The 23,687-nt window shown below is 40.5% G+C and overlaps 1 protein-coding gene across 1 annotated transcript; it reads right to left on the bottom strand.

Annotated features, from left to right (window-relative positions):
- Nucleotides 1–4,692: 4,692 nt before the first annotated feature.
- LOC147629229 (uncharacterized) lies at nt 4,693–5,359 on the bottom strand. Its single transcript, XM_086812877.1, has 2 exons — nt 5,194–5,359; nt 4,693–5,109 (listed from the first exon to the last, which is right to left on the bottom strand). Exons 1-2 carry the CDS (start codon nt 5,278–5,280, stop codon nt 4,693–4,695), a joined length of 504 nt encoding a protein of 167 aa, XP_086669003.1. The 5' UTR covers nt 5,281–5,359.
- Nucleotides 5,360–23,687: the final 18,328 nt, after the last annotated feature.

Here is a 23,687-nt window from a genome sequence, read left to right as displayed (position 1 = left end):
GGGATATCACGCAAGGCAAAGAAAACGTAAAGCTGTTGGGTTGCTTTCAAAGACAGCAGGCGCATGCAAGAGGCATAAACAAACAACCAGGTAAAAATTTTTGTAGGAATTATAGCAGCTTTGAGAAGCAATTAATGAATAAAGCATCTCTCATGGTTGACCATTGTGATTGTAGGGCTTGTGCAACAGCTATACTAGGATGTAACAACGCTGAGGACAATGTTAATGCCTCCCTTCTTCAGCATGTCCTTCAGGAGAAGGATATTATGGAAATGATAACAGGTTCTGGTAATGATAAGCTGCGGGAGACCCTTCGTCAACATTTCTTGAAGGAAATCAAAGAAATTGTCACCCCCAAAGAGATGTTTGATATATGTGACTCAGCAGGTATTAGCCAGAAAGGTTACAGAGCAATGTACAGGTCAATCACTTTAGGGTTGCGAGCAAAGGGAGTTACGCAATCCTTGCTTCCAACACTTTATAGCTTACAGATGGCAAAGAAGTGTGCTAATGGTGATATTGCATCCATGTTCGAGGGTGGGTACAAGTGGGTGGAGGATATTATGCCAATGCCAACAATCAAACCCTTTGAATACAATGCATATAACAATGTCTACATTGACATGGAAGTGCTACAAAAAGCAATGATTCAGTACTATGGCCTCACACTTGAAGAGACAGGTGGAAATGCCGTGTTTGTCTTGAAGCTGGATGAATGTCAAGTGGTTAAAGGTCAAAGACTGGAGCGTGTTAGTTTAACCTTGATGAGCCGAGCACTTAGAGGAAGGCCTTTAGAGACCCAAGAGTTGGATGCAACTGAAGACAGCAACAATAGGGGTCAAGGGCAGAAGCAAGACTACTACGGCATTCAATCAGAGAAGAACATCTGGTGGCAAGCAGCATGGGTCCTCCCAAAAGAGAACCATGATACCTTGAGGTGGTATTTTGAACGGTCTGGCATTCAACATGTCGTCTCTTGTCAGGTCAATGGTCAGAAGCTTGATGTTCCCGGAATAGGCTGCTTTAACGTTGAATGGCACTTGGGTGGCGATCTAAAAACCTTAAAGTGTATGTTGGGTTGTAAAACAGGTGCGAATACTATATTCTCATGTGTTTACTGTTGTCATTCCAAGACAGCAGTAGACTCAAGAGTAAAAGGGAAACAACCTAGCAAAGGCAAAAGTCAAAAACAGGTGGGTGCAAAAAAAGCAATCGTTTTTGATGCTGAACAGAGGAAAGGATCAAAGGTATGGCATAATGGCATATTAAGTTGTGACCAGAGCAAGCCACCTAGTCGTGACCAGGAGGACAATGCTTGGAACCCAATCTTGGAAATTCCACTATGTCAAGTGCATGTGTGCACATTACATGCAAGACTAAGGATTTTGGATAAGCTATTGATGCTCCACATAAACTATGTCTGGAACATGGAGCCCGAAGATCGACGAGAAGAGTCAATACGTGCACTAGAGGGTGTACTTTCCTCTATGGGATTACATGCTGGAGCAGTGGTCTTGACAAAGGACAGAAAATCAAACCCTACACAAGACAACCCTAATAAAATTTGCATGGGTGGATCAAAGGCAAGACACTTGCTATCAAACCACTTGGGTTCTCATAGCCACACTGACTTTGAAATTTGGAAGAAGATATGTGATGTCACAACATATCGAGGAAATGATGCCAGGCTTGGCCTAAAACGTGCACATGTATGGGAGGTGTGTAATAAAATGGTCGATCTTCTAGAGCGACCTCACCTGGATGACCATGGTATTGAGGCACTTAAACAAGCCACTTGTAGATTCACAGAAGAAATGGTCGAGGCATGGGGAGAAACACACATTACTCACTACATGGTAATGTTGTATTTATTGTGTCCTTGTAGTATGTTCTTCATACTGTTTGTTGACTTTTTGTAATTTTCTATGCAGCATATATTGTATGCACATGGGCCATACTTTCTCGATAGATATGGCTCTTTAGCACTTTGGAGCAATCAAGGCATGGAGAAATCACATTACCAAGCAAAGGCCGTGTATTTTAAGGGCACTCGCCATGGTGGTGGCAAAGTCAAGAGTAATGCACTCCATGAAATGTTCAACTGGTTCTATCGCGTTCTGGTTGGCAAAAAAAGGCAGAAAAGTCGCGGTAATTTGTCTCTTAGGCGTCAAATAATGAAAACTGTTAATGCAAGAAGAACTGAAGGATACAACAGATCAAATGCTAGGGAGAGACTACGGCAGTGGGTAGCAAGCAAGCGTCGGTGTGGTTCCTCATGGGCTTAAACTCTCTGATTATAATCTTTTTGTGTTTTTAAATTTTCTAAAAGTTTTAAAAAATTATATTTATAGACATATTTAAGTCATTTTTCATTTATAGAAACCACATTTCAATTTCTTCTTTGTGCTCTACTCTCTCTTGCCCTCCCACTATCTCTTGCACTCGTAAATACCTAGGCCATGCCAGAAGAACAGGAGCAAGACTTGCGGTTTTTCGATCAACTCGGCCCACTACCTGCTACAGCAAAAAGGACAAGTCTACCTATCGTAACAGAGTAAGAGGCAAAGGAGATGAGAGAAGAAGAGCGCAGGAAGGAGGCCGAAGAAGCACAACGCAGGAAGGAAGCTGAAGAAGCAGGGCCTAGTAGAGAAGCAGAAGAAGAGCGGCGTCGAAAAGAAGCCGAGGAAGGTCAAGGGCAGCCACCGGAGATTGTTATTGAGGCCGACACCCTAGAACAGCTAGAGGTTATCTTACAGAACAGGGAGGTCGAGCTCTTGTCCTACGGCATCACGAAAGATACCATTGACAAAGAGTTTGCTCTTGTGAGGGCAGCTTGGGAGACAGAAATGCAAAAGAGACAGCAACCCAAAGAGGACGCAAGGAGGGCAAGCCAAGCACAGCCACAGGCAGCCACAACATCCAGGCGGCCAGTCAAGAAGTGTGGTAAAAGAATGGAGGGCAAGTTTCGGGACCAACAAGAAGAGGAAGAGCGTGCACAAAAGAAAAAGAAGTTCAGGTCTGAACGACCACCGTGGGAGAATCAAAGACCACCACCACCTCCACCAGTTACAAAGAAGAAGAGAAAATGGAGGCCAGGGACAGTCGCGCTACGAGAGATTAGGAAATATCAGAAAAGCACAGATCTTCTCATCCCCAAGGCACCATTCTCTCGACTGGTGAGAGAAACAATGGAAAAATATTCTGACAGGGTTGACCGCATACAGAGCACAGCTCTTGAAGCTCTTCAAGAAGCTGCTGAAGATATTGTAGTTTCTGTTTTTGAAGACTCAGTGCTGGCTATGGTACATGCCAAGAGAGTTACTTTGAAGCCTGTAGATATGTCCCTAGCCCTACGTCTACGTTTAGAGCGTAGCCTTCTACCTCAATAGGCTAACCCATTTTGTAATTCTCCCTACAAAATTTTGTAATGTTCCCAAATTCCTTTGTAGCTTTTTCACACATTAATGAAAACTTTGTGAGTTGTGTTACATTCTTTGTTGAGTCCATTTTTTTTGTATGCTCAGTGCCAATGAACATTTCATTTAAAAATTATAAAAGCACTATACACACAGGAAAAAACACACACAAACACACACACACACACACACACATATATATATATACACACACAAACATATATACACACACATATATATACATATACAAATATATATACATATGCACATATATATATATATATATATATGTACACACACACACACATATATATGAATATTTATATATACAAAAAATGTAGATCCTATAAAGTCAACTAGAGAAACTTATAGAGTGCCTTATGAGCCTCAAGGCAAAAAAAATAAAAAAAATAAAAAAAAATGCCATGTGCGCTACGGCGCGTTAATCTCTAGTTTGACCAGGTCAAAATGGAGATTTACGCGCCGTAGCGCACATGGCATTTTTTTTATATACACATATATATATATGTTTATTTATATATACAAAAAAGGTAGATCCTATAAATGCACCTAGAGACCCTTATAGAGTGCCTTATGAGCCTCAAGGCCAAAAAAATAAAAAAAATAAAAAAAATTGCCATGTGCGCTACGGCGCGTTAATCGGCACTTTGACCAGGTCAAAATGTCGATTTACGCGCCGTAGCGCACATGGTAATTTTTTTATTTTTATTTTGATATCACATGGTCTGGTGAGGCTCATAAGACCCTTTAGGTGCCCTAACAGCCCTAAAATCTTATATATTTATATAAAATATTATATATATGTATATATATCTGATAATAGCCTTAAAATCTTATAATATCTTATGTCTTATATATATATATATCCTATACATCTTTTATATATATATATGTATATATATGTATATATATATATCATTCAATAGCCCCAGAATCTTATATATATATAGGTACACACACACACATATATATATATGTATATATACACATATATGTACATATATATATACATATATGTGAGTGTGTTTACATCTATAAATACAATATTTTTTCATACCGCTCTAACCCAATCTCGATTACTTTTTTTAATCACGATCTCAATTAAAATAAATCCTAAACAATTTTTTCTATGAACACATGAACAAAATCTTAAAATTGCTTGGCTTGAAATGGTATATCACAAGTACGCCAGGAAAAATCACAACTTACAATGCACAACAAAAAAATTTTATTAAACTTGGAAGAGAAGTTTGCATTACATCTTTTTAATAAGCTCTTGGAAGAGCTCAGGAGAGAGAGTTCTAGAGGCTGGTTTCTGGCCTAAGCTTTGGAATACATCACTCGGCTCATTGATTCCTTGAGCCTGAGAAAGGGCACAATGGCCTAAAACTGAGCCGGGATGGTTGCCCGTGAAGCAATACAAGGCAGCTTCCCTAGCTACCAAAATACATTTATTTATGTTCGAGGCTAAGGGGTTCTCCGACAAGACTGCACTAAGTGCTTTACATTTTAGGAGCTCGGCATAGGCGATCTCTGCATATTCTAAATGAAAAACCCGCACTATGTCGGCCCTGAGGGCAGGTATGTAGTGCCAAAGGGATGCATCTCGACCCTCTGACTTTGGCCGCGTTCCTCCTACGCGCATAGCAAACTTGTCCACTTCAAAAGCAGTCTGTCAACATGTCAATATAGAAGTTAGGAAGCGTGAAATGATACAAAAAACAATTTGCTTTACAACTAAGAAGTAAGGACATACCTCAGTTGCATCGTCACTTGCAACTAGTTGCTCATTCGTCAGGTTTATGCTTCCTTGGTCTTGAGCATCGCCAGCAACCAAGGGCATGTGTGGTTCAAAGGCAGCTACGCTCTCATAGAATTGCACTTCTTGCTTTATTTCAACGAGCGCTTTGGCCACTACAACTTCCAAGGTACTGCTACCAATATCATATGCAAGCGCTTTTGTGAGGTTGTCATCTTCAAAAGAAATTTTCACTTTTCCTTTGTCTTGACCCCCAGCATTCACGGCAATAATAGAAAGTGCCTCATCCTCACGAAACCCGAGTGTCTTGGCAATGTCATCCAAAAACAAAAACTCTTTCCCATCAATAATGATTGGATGCAAAGACATGATAACAAGGTCTGGGACCTCCTCGAGTACTTCATCGCCCTCTAGAACTAGGTCCGGAACCTCCTCGGGGACATTATCTTGTAGAGCCACCAATGCCATTGAGGCCTCCCATTGTTCTGTAACATTCTCTTCCTCAGCATGGGCCTCTTGGACCTGCTCCATTAGCTTTACTTTGCCCTTTTCTTTTTCCTTGCCACTTTCTTTCGCCACACCCTCTTGTAACAAAAGGACCAAAACCATGTCCCAGCTTAGGAAAGAAGTGCCGATGTTGCCCATTTGTAGATCCAGGAGTAAGTCTTCCTCCTCATTTCTGTAGTCCTTTTCTGTGAGGGATTTTAAAAACCTGGATAGGCGAAATCTAAAATTCTTCTCTTCCCTGAATATGTACTTGATGAGGTCAACTGGAACCCATAAGCCCTCATCACCCTCAAACATGATAGAGTACGTGCTGATGTGTTCATCCATATACTGAATGACATCTGTAAAAGCATCCGCGTGTAGATGCATTGTTGCACGTACATCAATTGCTCCCTCAAACATAGGGACGATCTCATCAACCCTATGAAGTAACTCAAGCTTTCCTAGCTGTGCAATAAGTGCATCAAGTAGAGGTGCCATGCTATGAGTGATTGGAGGAAATAGAGAGTGTGTGATATAGAAAGGTGTGCGAAATTGAGAGCAAGTGTTAGGAGAGAACGATAATTGTCAATTGATGTAAATGAGTAAAGTATCGTTTATAAATGGGCGACCTTGTTATAAAATTTTTAAAAACTTTTAAAATTTGTAAGTACCAAAAAATTTTTAAAAAATGGTATGCGAAAGCAAGAACGTATCCTTCCATCGCAAGGTCATTTCCAATTTACTAGTGGCTCACGCCACAGATGCTTCTGTGACCAACCTTACACTATCACAAAAAAATAAAACTGCACAAGACAATTGAAAAACCTTAATAAGACAGTGAGGCAAAAAAATTGAAATTGTATTTACTTCAATTCAAGATTACATATCCAGTGGTTATCTGATAGCTACACAGCCAGGGAAAGTAATTTCTCTACAAAGAAAAGATCGTTCCTGCCTTTTGCGCACTACTCTACCATTGATTATCAAAGCAAAATCACCAGTGAGTGAGAAGAACTAAGTAGTCACGTAAGTTGGCAAGGGACCAGTCATCATTCACAGTAACATCTTCTACATCCCCACCTTGCATGGATATATGTAGCACACCCTGTTCTGTAGAGGTTGTGTCGGAGTCTAACGCCTCCCATTCTCCATTTGTAAGCTTCCATCGCCTGTAAGGAAACGCAATGGACAACTGTTGCTTGGCAATATGATAGCGCATCACAACCTTCTCAACAATTACTCCGCATCTGATGGTGTCTCCATTGTGTTGAACAACTTTTTTATCCCATGCAGGTGATAAGAAACAAGTCAGAGCTCTCTCCCCCTTTGCAATCCATAAAGTTGGGGTACGATGTGTGTCACTTGTACGGAACAGGTACACAAAGAGGTGTAGAGGTATGAAGCAGGTTATGGTTGCTTTGTGAGATCCATATGTGCACTTCATAGCATTTTGCACCTTGCTTTCGATCTGCAAACAAGCCATGGCCACTGAAGCATTGTCCGGAATTGGCCATTCAATAGATGTGAGAGTTGGTGTAGGTTTTGGAACTAATTTTCCAGTACCATTTGCTGTCGTGGGAACCACATATGTATCCTCATAGAAGAAGATGTTTCGTGCAAGAAGTTGTGCAGCTGGACACCCTCCAAAGATTAAACCACCAAGCTCCACATGGTATGCTTCAAAGGTTCCTGAAATTGCCTCCATAGGCTCCCATTCACTATAGTTTGAGGGAAAAATATCTACGCACAGGAACCCAAGAACAATCAAAGCAGTGCTCAGTATACCATTATTAGCGCACAATTGATTTAAAAACAAGAATATAAAGTGGTGAAATAACTTACAATTTGCAGGAAATCGTTGATGTTGGTCATGGTCTGCTAGTTTCAGCTCTGTTGCCTTGTAAACATGTTGGACCTTGGCTAGCTTTTTTCCATCACGATCTTGTTTGAGCTCCAATATCCGCCCTTTCCAATGGTGACTTTGTATATCAACGTATCGCTTTGACACCTTGTGGCTTCCTCTTGTACTAGGCTGCATCGTAATCCAATTCCACTTCTCGTACTGTTTGATGTTCCAGTGCCCATCCTCATCTTGACCACTGCTATAAGAGAGAGATTGAATACTGATCGGAGGCCTTCGAGCTCTAGAAGAAGACATCAGATGTATATATTAGAGAGATTATAAACCTTGATGGCAAAGAAAAATAGAATGGTGAGAAAAAAACTTAGACTAGGGAGATGTAAAAAAGAGAAGGAGTTATAGAGCAAGTTCCAAGGGCTTGGCTGTGCTATTACTGCACTTTGAAAGAGGATATTGGAGGGGATGAGAGGAGACAATGAGTAAGATTATGAGAGCCAAAGCATTTGCAACTCAAGCTTCCATAGCTTGGCTCCACTGTTACACTCTGTAAAAGGAGGTTGGACAAGGTAGAAGGATGTAAGTGAGGATCAAACTTCCCTAGCTTCTGAGAGGAGGTTGCAGATCAAGCTTCCATAGCTAAGCTCTGCTGTTACACTCTGTAAAAGGAGGTTGGACAAGGAAGATGGATGAAGTAAGGAAATGTAAGTGAGGATCAAACTTCTATAGCCTCTGAGAGGAGGTTGCAGATCAAGCTTCCATAGCTAAGCTCTGCTGTTACACTCTGTAAAAGGAGGTTGGACAAGGAAGAAGGATGAAGGAAGGAAATGTAAGTGAGGATCAAGCTTCCATAGCTTCTAAGAGGAGGTTGCAGATCAGAGGATCAAGCTTCCATAGCTTCTAAGAGGAGGTTGCAGATCAAGCTTCCATAGCTATAGATCTAGGTTTCTGAGTGAAGAGAGAGGTAGATCAAGAGGCAGATAGCTAAAAGAAGTAGTCTAGAGAGTGAAAAACGCCTTGCTATGAGAAAGGGGGAAGAGAGAGCGTTTTGGAGGGAACGTGGGAGAGAGGGATAGTGGAAAGTGAAGGGGAATGTGCATTGAATGCATGGGAACTCGTTTTTGGGCCTCTATCACTTTGGAGGCCTTAGTTAATGATGGCTGCAGGCTGCTGGCAGGCTGCAGCTATTCTTTTCTATATAAAATAGGGGAAAAATGCATATACGTTTTGAATTTTTGAGTTTTAGTTGATTTTGAAAATTTAAAAAGAGCCTATTTAGCCTATTATTCTAAGTTTGACCACTACCTTCTAGGCTCTTACAAACCATTGGTTTCAGTCCACATGTAATCTCCCTATTTGTCTATTTCTTAATCACCTCCATTAGGCAATGGCAAATTAAAGGGCCCAAAAAGACTCCATTGAGTTCCTAATGCCAGGACAACTAGCTCATTGTCTATGGACAATCTAGGGCCGTCAAATAGTCATCCCTTAGCCCCAAATAGGACACCCACAAGATCTTTTAATCCATTTGAAGCCGACATCATGGGGTTACCACTCAATGTGAGACTTCAATATGTCTACATGAATGCTCAAGGAGCTGAGATCTTTAGGGATCCACAACAACGGTATCTCTTTAAGATTGCAGACTTTTTCTCAGAGCTTGATAGAGCACCTCTAGTCAATGACCAGGGTAACATGTACATGGGTGGAGATGGTGTTCGCTACAAAGTCACCTATCATCCAGAGAATGTAGACAAATTAGGAGAGCTCTCTAAGAGTGAGTTCCTAGATTTATCAAAGCCTGCCAGAGCAAGGGAGTCTAGAGATGATTGAGCCGTTGAGCCGGACATGCCTGGACCATCCAATGCCTAGTCCTCAAAGCCATCCATAGATGATTTAATTTTTCTAGATCTAAATTTGGAAAAAGGGACAGGAAAGGCAAGAGCAAAATGGATCAAGGGGCTTAGAACCAATGGGAGTATGTATGACAAATTCCAGTGACAAAGGTCTTTCAAGATGACCCACTTCAAGAGGTCTATAAGGACTCTTTAGAAGGATATTATGCCACAACTAGATTGCCAGAGCTAGATCTTCCTCTAGCACTTGTGGTGGTAGTCGAGAAGCTTGCAGGATACAAGACTCGAATCGTTGATAAATGGGCCAATGAATACCGAACCTTAGATTGGAAGGAGATTCGTGAGCTTACGTGGAGAGGACAACCATTATTCATGGAAGTGTTCTCAACTAATACAGCTAAACCAGGAGAGACAGCCTTCCTTGGAGAAACTGTTGCTCCTCCCCTACGAGAGTTCACTAGAGAGGGACCCTCAACATCAAAGTGAACCACTGCAAGTAGCCCAACTCTAGCACCAAGATATTATCCTACACCAAAAGTGCGACCACAGATCACACCACAACAACGTTTCTCTCACTATGACAATCGGAGGGTAGGGGAGCCAACTCGGCCTCCCATAAATGCACCTCCTGAAATGCGAGTAACAAGATCTTTGGAGAGGGGGTTGGTGAGGTAGGTAATAGGGAACCCACACCAATTTGGGATGCATATGGACCATCTTACCAAAGAGAGCAACCACTAAGAGTGACAGGCCGTAGGCCTGATGATGAGTATTCAAGACGAGTAAGGCCATCAACTGTTTAGAAACTGGTAAAGAAGTACGAAGGGTTGGGAGATCCATATGACCATGTAGCAGCATTTAGGCAAGCAGTTTGTGCTGAGCAAGTGACTGACAAGCATACGCAAATTGAAGGATTTGGGCTCACTCTTGAGGGAAAGGCCCTTGCTTGATTTCAGGCACGAGAGGCTTCAAACAAATCTTCTTTACGAGTTTTGGAAGAGAGATTCATTGCTGCTTTTTCCTTGATGGGGATTCAGCATGACACAGTAGCAAACATCTACTCTTTCAAGCAAGGCGAGACTGAGAGTGTTAGAGATTGTGTAAATAGAATGAAGTAGTACATTAATCGTTGCCCAAAAGATGAGAAGCCCACCCAGAGTCGATTAATTTCTCTCTTCTTAAAAAGGACTCAAAAATTCAACACTGCACACACATCTCTATGCAAAGAAGCATACAAATTTCAATGAGTGTTGCCATGATGCCATGGATTTTACAGATAACTTCAAATTCCAAGATGGTACTGGCGCTGAGGTGCAACCTAGAGATCAGTGGGGTGATGACCAAAGTTCAGGATCTAGCGCACTAGTAAATCCAAACCACATAGATAACCTAGTACTAAGGAGATTGGGACAAACCTATCGCCCACCCATGCAGCCACAACAACAGCAGCAGCGAATGAGGAGTGTATTACCTACAGGTCCTCATCTTTGTGGAGCATGTGGCGGTAACCATAAAACCGAAGAATGTAATACCTTTTCTCCTCTAGTCATAAACCAACCCACAAAGAAGTGGTGCCAAGCTTGTGCTTGGAATTATACACACACCACACAGGAAGGTACTCGCATTGTAAGAATGAGACAAGAGCGTGAGCAGCAAAGGGGTGGAGTGGCTCCACAAATGCATCAACAGTATACTAATTTTGAACGTAAGCCACCGATGGCACAAGAGCAAGCACAACCTGTACTTGGAGCTCAACCTCCTGCTCCTGGGATTGCTCGTGTGAGGTTTGTTGACTATGACAATTCAAATATGTGTAGAGACTTGGTAAACCCAAGCTATGTGGAGGAGGAATATGCATCATATTCATCCAAGAAAAATCTCTTTGAAAGTCCCACATATCCAAGCCAAGCACTGGAGCCTCAACCGAGGGAACAAAATTCTTTGATGTTGCTAGGCGGCTACCAACCTAGGACTTCAGGCCCCTCAGGTCAATGGCAGCAAAGGAAAGTAGAAGCCAAACTAATGGGCCCTTGTTATGAGTGCGGAGAACCCCATTGGGCTCGTGATTGTCCACATCGCCAAAGGCAAGCAGCTCGATCCAATACAACAGTACCACAGTTTTCACCAATTGAAAGATATTGTCTAGGGTGTTGTGTAGAACACTTTCCAAAGGATTGTTTGCTGAAACCACATGAGGAAGGCACCCCTCAACCAAAGGTCTCACTCAACTTTGTAGAGGCAGTTCCATCGCCACCTTCATCAGAGAATGAGGATGTCGTGCCACTTAGAGTCATGACTAGATCACAGACACGAAATGCCAAAATGCAGATTGATAAGACACCTCGAACTAGGGATGCAAAGGCAAATCTAGTGGATAAGACCCTACATTCCAATAGAAAAAGGACCACTAGGAGGAAAAAGAACCGCAACAAGCAAACTAAGAGTGCATCCACTAGTTCTCAAGAAGTCTCTAAACAAAACATGAAGGATTAAGCTTTTACATCCCAAGAAGTGCATGAGGAGCATCAACCTCAACCTGGGCCTAGTGCTAAACAAGATGAGGCTAGTACAACGGCGGAGGATAGTTTTGGGGGTTCTGTTTTTGTGGATAAGGTGAACGAGACTCTAGATGCCATCATTGATGCTCATAGAAGTCGCATTGGAGCTTTATCTGAGCTACCCAAAAAGCTTCAAGAATACTCAAACCCTCATGAGGAGAAGATCAATCTAGCTATACATCAGCAACTCATTAGGGAAGCTCAATCAATACTTGAGGGCCCATCTCCACCTATCCCTCGGGGCCCCACCTCTCTTAAGCCAACATTAGAAACCATACCAGAAGTGTCGTCAATTTGGGAAATGAAAAGTGAGCTAATCTCACAAGCTCATAGCGAGAAGTCTACACCAATTGACACCCCATTGAAAGAAGGCATTCTACCACCACCTAGTCTTGCCTTCCCATGCAATGATGAAGTTATTGATGCTAACGAGAACATGGCAAATGAGATGTGGGCAGCAGTTCATGAGAAAGTTAATGAGAATATGTCCTCTATTATTTCACCTCCATTCTTTGAAGTGGATTTTACCAGGGGCACAGAAAACAACTTTAGACGCCCAAGCATCCAGGAGGAAGTTCAAACAATTGTTTCTCCTAGAAGTAAGCATACAATGAAAACCTTACCATCTTATTTGGGAGAATATGAGAACTATTCTCAAACCTCGAGGATACCCTCCATGCATAGAAGGTTGAGCATTTTCAGTCTCGCTTGATTTTCAACATCACCACTCGCCCCTTGATGCTTTGATTACCTCAACTTCTCATTTCCTAGTAATTACTCTCTTTACCCCCATTTTTGAACTAACTGTGTGAATGTTCAAAGAAATAAATAGCTAATAAGAATTGATCATTAATAGGTTTGCATGAACATGCCCTTCAAGTTGGTGAGTGTGATCGGTTTGTTGAAAATTGATTAGAGCCCTAATTGATGGCATGCTAATGGGATGATTGGCATTTTAGAAACAATATTCTACCTTGCTAGGCTAAAATTTCTATCCTATGCTAGGTTAAGCAATCATAATGTGAAAGTGCATTGGCAGTTAGAACCTTTTATCATTTGAAACTATTGCTTGCCCCCCATTTTTGTATTAACTATGTGAATGTTCAAAGAAATAACTAGCTAATAAGAATTGATCATTAAAACGTTTGCATGAACACGCTCTTGTTGGTGAGTCTTGTGATTGATTTGTTGAAAAGTTATTAGAGGCCTAATTGATGTGGCATGCTCATGGGATGACTGGAATTTCAAAATCCATATTCTAGATTGCTAGGCTAAAAGTCCTACGCCATGCTAGGTTCGAAGGGACCAACATTTAATAGTCGGCTAGAGCCTATTAACGTTTAAAACTATCCCTTGTCCGTAACCTACTCATTCTTCTTTTGCATTATTACATGGTAAATAATATCAAATTTTGTGGTTGTAACATTTTCTTTCTATCTTCCTCCATGTGAAAATAGCGCAAAACCATGAAATACCCTCTTCTTTACAATGCTAACATCCATCCACTTTGGTCAGTGAAAGTTATTTGATATGCAATGTGGTGCACCTTGTAATACAAGCTATCAGTTGTGTAGATGTAGCATGGAGTGGAGCGCCAAGCTAGTGCAAGTCCACACTTGATGGAGGCTTGCATGTGCATGGCCATGTTGTAGTTTTTTACATGTAGCATATATCTATGTATGGTAAGGTTGTCCCACCTAAAAGACATCTATGTATCGTAATAAGTAAGTGCAAGATCTATGTATGGTTTAGTGTTCGAAAAAAACCCAAGAACGCAAAGCATTAGAGTTTCTTTGAGAATGCAAAACTCCCAATATACCCGAACATATGTACAACAATGATAAGAGTTGTGCAACTTTTGTTCAATATATTGGAAAAACATTGTCAGATAATATAGTAGAACGATTTAAAAATTCTCCTTGTTTTGGGATCATGAGAGATGAATCAATAGATATATCTATCGATGAGCACATGATAGTATATGCATCTTATATAGAGAACCATTGTCCCCGTATGTATTTTCTTGGACTTGTAGATGTTATTGCGGATCGTACTTCGGAGGGCTTGTATAATTCTTTAATAACATTGATCTTAGAAAATGGATTGGACTTAAGAAAGTTAGTTGGATTTGGATCTGATGGTGCATCCATAATGATAGAAAAGAGATCAGGGGATGTCTACTAGATTAAAGGGGTCTTGTCCTTTCATGACATCTATGCATTGTATGGCTCATCGCACAAATCCCTGTGCATCTAAAAGCATAGAAAAGTTTTCATTTACAAAGCTATAGATTCCATTGTCAATGAAGTCACAACTCTTTTTAGAAAGAGTGTCATCCGCAAAGAGAAATTAAAAGAATTACAAGAAGAATTTGAATGCTCAATAATTCGATTGGATAAAATTCATTCAATTAGATGGTTGAGTAGATCAATGGTTTTAGCAAAGTTTTGTGACTCGCTAGAGCCTCTTCTTGAGTTCTTTGAGGGTGAGAATCTCGTAGTCTTTAGCAAGTTGTCTTCTCTAGAATTCATTTATGCACTACATTTCTTAGCAGATCTATATCAACATTTGACAAAGTTAAGTAAAATATTTCAAAAGTCATATGTTGATATTACTAGTATTCCTCGCATTGTGAATGCTGAGATTTGTCCATTGGAACTAGAGTTTGTGTCAGAACCGATATTGACATGAATGCAAGAAAGGAAGGTACAAGGGGTTTTCCTATTATTCCTGATCATCATGAACCGATAAGGGTTTTCTCCATGGTCTACAATCTTCAATAAAAGGTGACCATTTTCGTAGCAAAAAGATATCTCGCTCTTCTGATGGATCTGATATTGAATTGGTTATTAGCTTTCAAAAAGCATTCACATTAAGTGTTATTGAAGATTTGAAAGAGAGATTTGTGGATAACTCTACCTTGGCTTGTTTTAAAATACTGTCTCCATCTTGCTATCCTCCTGGAAAGCTACTTAAGAATTTTGGAGCTGATGAATTAGACAGGTTGATATCATTTTATGGAGAAAACAAACTTGCAAATGGCGAGTTAATGAAGAAATTTGTAGATCCAATATCACTTCGAAGGGAATACCTTACATTCAAGATTCAAGCCACCACTAATGATTGGAAAGGGTGGAATTTGCGGGACACTTGGTCTTACATAAAAAACAATATCACTCTTCAAGAAAAGTATGAAGGGTTGCTAAAGCTAGCGCAAGTTGCATTAGTCCAATGCTCTAGTACTGCAATTTATGAGCGTGGCTTTAGTATATTGAATATTATCAAATCAAAGTTAAGGAATAGATTGACAACAAAGAGTACAACTTCCTTAATACAAGTATCCATCGTAGGTCCTCCAACGTCGGAGTTCAACTTTAGCTCAGCAATAGAGCTTTGGAGGCTTGATGCCATTACAACAAGACATGCTTTTACAAATGAAGACTGAAAGGTATTTCTAAAAACTTTAGAGGTTAAATACATTATTAATGCCTTCATAACAAAGTACTAATGTATAATACAATCTTCTTTTCATTAGGAGATGGAGGAGCATGAAGGATTTGGGAACTTGTGAGTAAAAGAAATTCAACTAGTCTTAGCTTCTTTTAGGACTCAATGCAATATTTGTAGCGCATTTATACACAAGCATGGATGATATTCTTGTGGAAGCGAAATTCTATTTTCTTTAATGATAAATATCATTTTACTCATGAATTTTGCAATCAACAATTTAGTAAATTCTACTGATGTCACCAATCATTTTGTTGCGAGAGTGTGTTAAAGTTGTTTTTTAGTACATTCTCTTGATACTTGAGTTACTTTGCCGTGAGAGTTTTTTTTACAGTGTACAATTTTGAACAAAACTTATAAAACTTTCAAGAATTGTAGAGAAAAAATTTCACACTTAGCAATATAAGAACTTACTTTTGATTTTTACGATTAAAGGTATAAAAAGATATAGGATTTCTGTTTTTTTCGAACACCGGTATGGTTACGTTGTCCCACCTGAAAGACATCATGAGAAGTACAAGCAAATATAGGCTTGAGGTTGTCCCACAAGAAATAGGTACAAGAAATAGAAATAGGGACAAAATGAGATTGCCGCGGCCCCGAGTTGCTTTATTTGCCAGGGGTTTGAGAACTTGGACCCTCAGTTCGAAAAGCCACGAGCTGCACCGACTCAGACCAATACACGCATGATGCACCACTGGTGACTGCACCGGACATGATCCTCTCACGCCGTTATCAGATCCTGGTTCTTTGTGCCTTGTGACAAATTATAATCAGTAATTTCTGTGAGTCTTTTGATGAGAACTGCACTGTTTGATTTTCTTCCCACTGCCTGTGCGGCAACCTTTTAAACACCAGCGTTCATTTTTAAACATCGCGAAGCCCTAAATTGTACCTTGTGGACCGGGTGTAGGATCTTTACCTGCGTTTATATACAGTGAGCAGTCAGCCTTTGCCGGGTAGCATTCAGCTCAGAACTCTGATGGGCTCCGAGCTCAGAGCTCTGATGGGCTCACAAGCATGTGCGCTCAGAGCTCAGAGCTCAGACTCCAGAGCTCTGATGGGCGTCCATTATCGTGGTTGAAAGCTGCAACTCGCGAGGAACGTGTCTAGGTCACTTTGCAATATGGCTGGCTGAAGCGGTGCGGACCGTGCGGTGCCGAAGTAAGTTTCTACTAACAATCCCCCATTATTGCGCAAATTCCTTGTGCTTCTTGAAGCACCGGGTGGGCAGGCGGACGAATCCTGCGGTCCTTAGATGGTCGGGCAGGCTTGAGTCTGATGATTAATTCATGGAGAGGACTCGTATAACCTCTCTCTCTCTCTTCCGGTAAGTGAATCAATAGTCCTTGCACCGGCCATTATAAAGGCTTCCATTGCTGGAGACATCGTCCCACCTCCCGTGGCAGAATCATTAATCGGGAATCAGGGTGTCATGCAAACTATCTAGTCTCAATGCAACCGCAGATGTACCTGTGTTCGTAATAAGCAATGCACCCGCAAAATCCGTTGTGCTAGACAAGCTTTACGATAACATATGGGGAGACTTTTGTGCGCAAACTATCCCAACCTTCAAAATAAGAAGATGTCCACCAGGTTTGAACGTTTTTTCATGTTCAGACTGCCCTTGAATTTTTTTGCGTGGATTTGATAATTAGAACGCCTAAAAAGACGAGTGATGGTTGTCAAAAATCAATGCTAAGTGGACTTAGAGCTAGGATCCATGGAGACTACTCACCGAGATTTGGTAGGGTTGGTAGAGTAGGTTTACATGTCCCACATCACCTAGTGTCGACTTCTACTAGCTCCCTCCCAAAAGGTATGCTCATACTCTAAGGCTCTAGTTGTTAATTCATCATGGATTTTGGATCGTGGGGCATCCCGCCATAAGACTAGAGAAATGAATGGTATAGTTCCTGATAGCCTTTGCAAGAATCCATCAATGTTATTGTCGGTAATAATGATAAATGTTTAGCCGAAGGGTCTGGAACCATCTCATTTGTGCCAGCCTACAGGTGAAGAAAAGAAGGTGTGTGATGTGCTCTACGTGCATCAAAAAAAGAGAAACATGCTTCAAGTTGCTACAATAACAGATCCTGGCCTTGAAGTACGCTTCAAGAAAACAAGAGCACAGATTCTAGATACTAAGGGGAAGACAATTGACAAAGCTATGAGGAATAACCATTTGTACAAGCAGACAAGAGAACAATGAAACTTTGGCATGAGCGATTTGTTTACATCAGATTTGCTGTGCTGAAGGAGATGCAGAAAATGGGAATGGTGGAAAATTTACCTGCATTTGCAGAATTGCAGGAACCATGTAAAGCTTGTATGATGGAAGGCATTTCCACAAGAGAGTAGCAATCGAGAAAAGTCTCCTGTATAGATGGTACATGCTTATCCTTGTGGTAAGATGTCTACTGCTGCATGGAAGGATCTTCTTACTTTATGCTATTAGTCAATGATTACAGAAGGAAGATATGACTTTATTTCCTCCGTGATAACGATGAAGCTTTTGGCAAGTTTAAGCAGTGGCATAAATTTGTGGAGAATGAGTAGACTTGAAGGCAAATGGACTATTTGACAGAGGCTAAGAAGATAATGGTCAATCGAGATGTGGTGTTTTTGGAGCATCCACATTTAGTGGAGTACAGCATCCATCCACTTTATCATCAAATAGAGAAATAATCCACCATGTGTCTAGGTTCAGGTATACCATACCGATGCCACGCATGAATGTTTTGTAACGTCTATAATATGGGTAGCCTTTTTCAAGTCTTATGAGTTGGTTCGAATGCATGGACACATCAACGGACGAAGAGATTGTGTCATGATTGACGATGGAGATAATCATAACTTTTTGAATTACAAGTCCCTAGTGATCATAAATAAATGGTATCTCTTGCTAATGGACATGATAAGAATGTATGGAACACAATGGTTAAGCAAGTACCACTCACTATTCAGGGACATGAAATGCACTTTGATTTTTAGGTAATGCATATTACGAGAGATGATGTTATTTTCGGTCATGAATGGTTATTTCATTTAGGAATATCTCTTTCTAGTAGTTATCTAGATAAGTGAATGAGAAAAAAGAAAATTACACCATCCATCTCAAAAGGAATTCACCAAGAAATGCCCTCTTCTACGAGCAAACATTCCCCCATTATTGTGCAAAATCCTTGTCCTCCTCGAAGCACTGGGTGGGCACACGGACGAATCCTACGGTCCTTAGATGGTGGGGCACGCTTGAGTTTGATGATTAATTCATGGAGAGGACTCATATAACCTCTCTCTCTCTCTCTCTCTCTCTCTCTCTCTCTTAATAAATCAATAGTCCTTGCACCGGCCATTATAAAGGCTTCTAGTGCTAGAGACTTTGTCCCACCTCCCATGGCACAATCATTAATCGGAAATCAAGGTGTCATGCAAACTATCTAGTGTCAATGTAGCCCATAGAAAAAGTACCTATGTTCATAAAGAAATGCAACGCAGAATTTGTAGTGCTAGAAGAGATAGCTTGATCTTTGACGTGTGTACACATAACATGTGGAGAGACTTTTGTGCGTAAAATATCCCAACCTTAAAAATGAGAAGATGTCCATGACGTTTGAATGTTTTTTCTTGTTTAGAGTGCCCTTGAAATTTTTCGGGTGGATTGGATAATTTGAATGCCTAAAGTAGAAGTGATGGTTGTCAAAAATCAATGCTAAGTGGACTTAGAGCTAAGATACACGCAAACTACTCACCTAGATTTGGCAGGGTGGGTAGAGTAGGTCTACATGTCCCACATGACCTAGTGTTGACTTCTAGATCCCTCCCAAAAGGTATGCTCCTCCACTCATGCTCGAGGTGTTAACTGTTTATAGATTTTGGATAGTGGGACATCGTGACATATGACTAGAAAAAATGAATGGTATAGTTCCTGGCAGCCTTTGGAGGAATCCATCAATGTTATTATCAGTAATAATGGTAAATGTCCAGCCGAAGGGTATGGAACCATCTCATTTGTATTTGCCTATAGGTGAAGAAAAGAAGCTATCCGATGTGCTTGACATACATCAAATAAAGAGAAACCTTCTCTGAGTTGCTACAATAACATATCAAGGCCTTGAAGTACATTTCAAGACAACAATAGCAGAGATTCTTGATGCTCAGGGGAAGATAATTGACAAAGCTATGAGGAATTAAAATCTGTACAAGCTGATTCCTCTTACAACTATTTTAGACAAGAGATCAAGTAAACTTTGGCATGAGCGATTTGGTCACAATGGATTTGCTGTGTTGAAGGAGATGCAGAAAATGGGGATGGTGAAAAATTTACTTGCATTTGCAGAATTGCAGGAACCATGTGAAGCTTGTATGATGGAAGGCATTTACACAAGAGATTAGCACTCAAGCAAAGTCTCCTCTAGAGCTGGTACGTGCTCATCTTTGTGGTAAGATGTCTACTACTGCATTGGTTAGTTGACGATTACAGAAGGAAGATATTGATTTATTTCCTTTGGGATAATTCTGAAGCTTTTGGTAAGTTTATACAGTGGTATAAATTTGTTGAAAATGAGCAGAGTCAAAGGCATATGGACTATTGAATTAAGAGGCTAAGAAGATAATGGTCACCTGAGATGTGGTGTTTTTTGGAGCATCCGCATTTAGTGGAGGACAATGATCTGTTCACTTTATAATCAAACGAAGAAATAATCCACCATGTGCCCAGCCCAAGCACCAGGAAACTAAAGGAGGAGGAGTTTTTGGATGATGAAGACTCTCAGAAATCACACCATCTTACCCCTCCACTAAAGGACAACCACTCCTTACATGGGTAAGGCAGCTCTTTGATGATCATAATCAGCCACCTGATGTTGTAGAGACTTCAACAGATTGCTTACGCAGATCAAAGAGAATAGAGCAGCAGAGAAGACATTCTCAACACATTATCAATATGGCCTTGATGGTGGCTGAGATAATGGATTCAGTGAAGGAGCCCACAAATGTAGAAGAAGCTTTGGTAGATCTAAAGTGGAAGGCATCGATACAATTAGAGTGGTATAACATCGTCAAAAAGAACACTTGAGAGCTAGTCGATCGGCCACCAAAATGAAAGGTAATTGGCACCACGTGGACACGGAAAGGTAAATATAAATTTGATGGTTCGTTAGAGAAATACAAAGCTAGGCTAGTTGCATAAGGTTTCTCACAAGTTGAAGGTTTTGATGTTAGTGTAACCTTTGCCCCAATAGCTCGAATAACCACCATTTGCAAAGTACCTGCCTTCACTAGTAATAAAAAGTGGTTAGATTTTCAAATGGATGTAGAATCAGCTTTTTCGAATGGACATCTGGAGGAGGAGGTGTATGTCCCTTAGCCATTAGGCTTTGAGGAGCCTAGATCACAAAATAAGGTTTGCAGATTGAAGAAGGCTTTATATGGGCTGAAACAAGCCCCAAGGGCATGGTACCAAAATGAATAGATACTTTTTTTAAAATATTGGTCTTTCTAGAAGTGCATCTGAGGCTAACTTGTATGTACTAAAAAAGGATGGCAAATATGTGATAGTTGTTCTTTATGTAGACCACATTATTATCATAGGCAACTATGAAGACGTGGTTTACCAACAAGAACGAGAAAGGCTTGGCTCTAACTTTGAGATGGCAGACTTGGGGCTCCTGCATTATTGTTTAGGGATCAAGGTTTGGTAGGAGTCTGACAAGATATTCTTTTCTCAGGAAAAATACGAAACAGATATGTTGAAGGCATTTTGTATGGAAAACTACAAGCCAATAAAAAGTAGACCAATGGAGGTAAACGCTAGACTTTCTTTTGAGGAAACTTCACCTTTGGTTGACATCAAGATACACGAAGGCTCATTCGGAGTTCTATTTTTCTATTATCAAAATTATGGGGAGTATACACAACGGAATTAGTAATAGTTGATTGCAAGATAGAGCAACATGAGAGAAAGCAAGAACACAAGATGTATAGAAGGCTTCTATATTACCTTCTATTTCAGCCACTCCAAAGTTGGCTTAAACTTCACCTTCAAGTGTTGTGTTACTTGTGTTATAAAAAGTGAGGCCTCCTGCCCTTTATATAGGATTCACTAAGGGCTAGGGTTGGGCTAACCATAGATCCCTTTTTCATCCACATGTCCACTTTATTTTGGGTGTGTTCACACCTATATGACCTCTTTATCTCACCCTTTACCACTTCTACATCATATATTTCAACACCCCCTCTCAATGCCACCATGGGACAATGCAAAACATGGATCAAGGTGAGCATTAGATCAAGGTGAGCATTGGACATACAAGAACAAAATGACCCCCTCTCAACCATAGGATAGATAACAAGGTAGGTAGCCTTTTTACATTAGGATTTTACAAAAGTGATGAGTTATAGAGAAATGTGGTTCACTCCCAATTCTAGCAAACATGCTTCACTCTTTAACTAGAAGAGTTGCTTATCTGGAACATTTGAGGAATTTACATAATTCACCTTAACCTTAGTAACATCTTTGGTACCCCTTCTCTTCCATAGTGGCTTTGTGTACCACACTTGTTGATCCTTTGCTTTGATGAAACCATCTTCTTGCAAAAGATAAAATCGAAGTTGGATTTGGATGTACCATTCTTCATTACATTGGCTTCATTGGTTGCATCTTCGTGCTTCTCCAATCCTTTCTTATGGTAGACACGCTTCGTGCATACATGTCTCCTTCCAATCATGCTAGTTTCCTTAGTCCTGCTTCTGCTGCCACATAGACTAACACAAGGCTGCCACCCATGTTTCAATAGCTTATGCATGTGCTTCTTAATATGCTTCTTGCTTCCACCTTCCACTTTATGAAGCATAAATACATACACCAATGTGAACATTGATTTAGGAGAGGTCTTACCACTTATTTATCAACACAAGGGCAGTGTCTAACTCCATTATAATACGGTAGATGACTTCCATGTATATGAGTTCATAAAAAAGATTTAGGATCGGATTTCATGCCTTATACGTTGATTTTGCTTGGTTTCAAAAATTGTGCATGCCTTGCACTTCCCAAGCGAGAATGGCACAAAAAAATTTATTCCTCCCCTTGCCTCAAGCTTGAAAGAAATGACGGACAAAACCTTTGTATGCTTAGAAGAATGCATTTTCTTTTTCTCTTTGTAAAAAAAAATGCACATTGCAGCTCTGCTGCTGGCTATCGTTCGTTGAAGCGCGGCTGGCCTTGCTTAGATGTTGCATAAGCAATAGCAAAACCACTCCCAACATAGCAGTCGATATACTGTGACTGTTGCATTTTTTTTCTTAGTGAAATAAATTTGCCTGCGTTGTTGTTGCGTTCAAGCACTATGCCGCCCCGCCGATGATGCGTTGCTCGTACGCTTCTTGCTCTTTGCATTGTTTAGCTTGTGTTGCTTGTGTTATAGCAATTGCAACACATTGTTTACAATAGAGAAGAATCCCCAACACACGACACCTTGCAGTAGTCTGTCGAACGGACATCGGCGACTAAAACGGCAGAATGGATGAATGGCAATGATTGCTTTTGAGATGGACGGATGGAAAAAATAGGGCTGCGTTTTTTCTTTCTGTTGGATTTGTCGATGGTCTTCTTGAGGATGTTTCTTGTTGCTTTGATGAAAGTCTCAGAACAAACACTTTGCAAAGAAGCTCCAATGCTTCCTCTTCAACAGTCCAAAGAGAGATGTCGATGAGAACGAAACCAGATTGACGGATAAAATTAACAAAAATCTCCGCATAAAAACTAGAAATTTTACCAATTTTGTTTGTGTTTTTTTATTCTTCTCTTCCCGTTTTCTCGATTTGCTGAAGATCTTGAATTTGATGATGAGAATCTTTGATGAAGCTCTTTTGTTGCCTTCCTTCTTGATGCCTTTTTGCTTTTCACCTTCTTCTACCACTGTCCTTCATGAGGATGTGAAGGAGAACTTAGCCTTTGTAAGGCTCTGATACCATGTAAAAATTATGGGAAGTATGCACAACGGAAGCAATAGTTGATTGCAAGATAGAGCAACATATATGAGAGAGAGAGCAAGAACACAAGATGTATAAAAAGCTTCTATATTACCTTCTATTTCAGCCACTCCAAAGTTGGCTTAACCTTCACCTTCAAGTGTTGTGTTAATTGTGTTACAAAAAGTGAGGCCTCCTGCCCTTTATATAAGGTTCACCAAGGGCTAGGGTTGGGCTAACCCTAGATCC

This window comes from Cibotium barometz, chromosome 18, assembly GCF_041138505.1.
Source record: "Cibotium barometz isolate CiBa-2024 chromosome 18, ASM4113850v1, whole genome shotgun sequence".
In the NCBI taxonomy this organism is placed as follows: domain Eukaryota; kingdom Viridiplantae; phylum Streptophyta; class Polypodiopsida; order Cyatheales; family Cibotiaceae; genus Cibotium; species Cibotium barometz.
This window is presented reverse-complemented; position numbering and strand designations above follow the sequence as displayed.

What these genes read in the sequence shown, in the direction of transcription:
- LOC147629229 (XM_086812877.1), bottom strand. Translation starts at nt 5,280, where the DNA reads ATGCCCTTGGTTGCTGGCGATGCTCAAGACCAAGGAAGCATAAACCTG. An exon ending in CAAGTGACGATGCAACTGAG is followed by an intron (nt 5,110 to 5,193) that starts GTATGTCCTTAC and finishes ACATGTTGACAG; the next exon opens with ACTGCTTTTGAAGTGGACAA.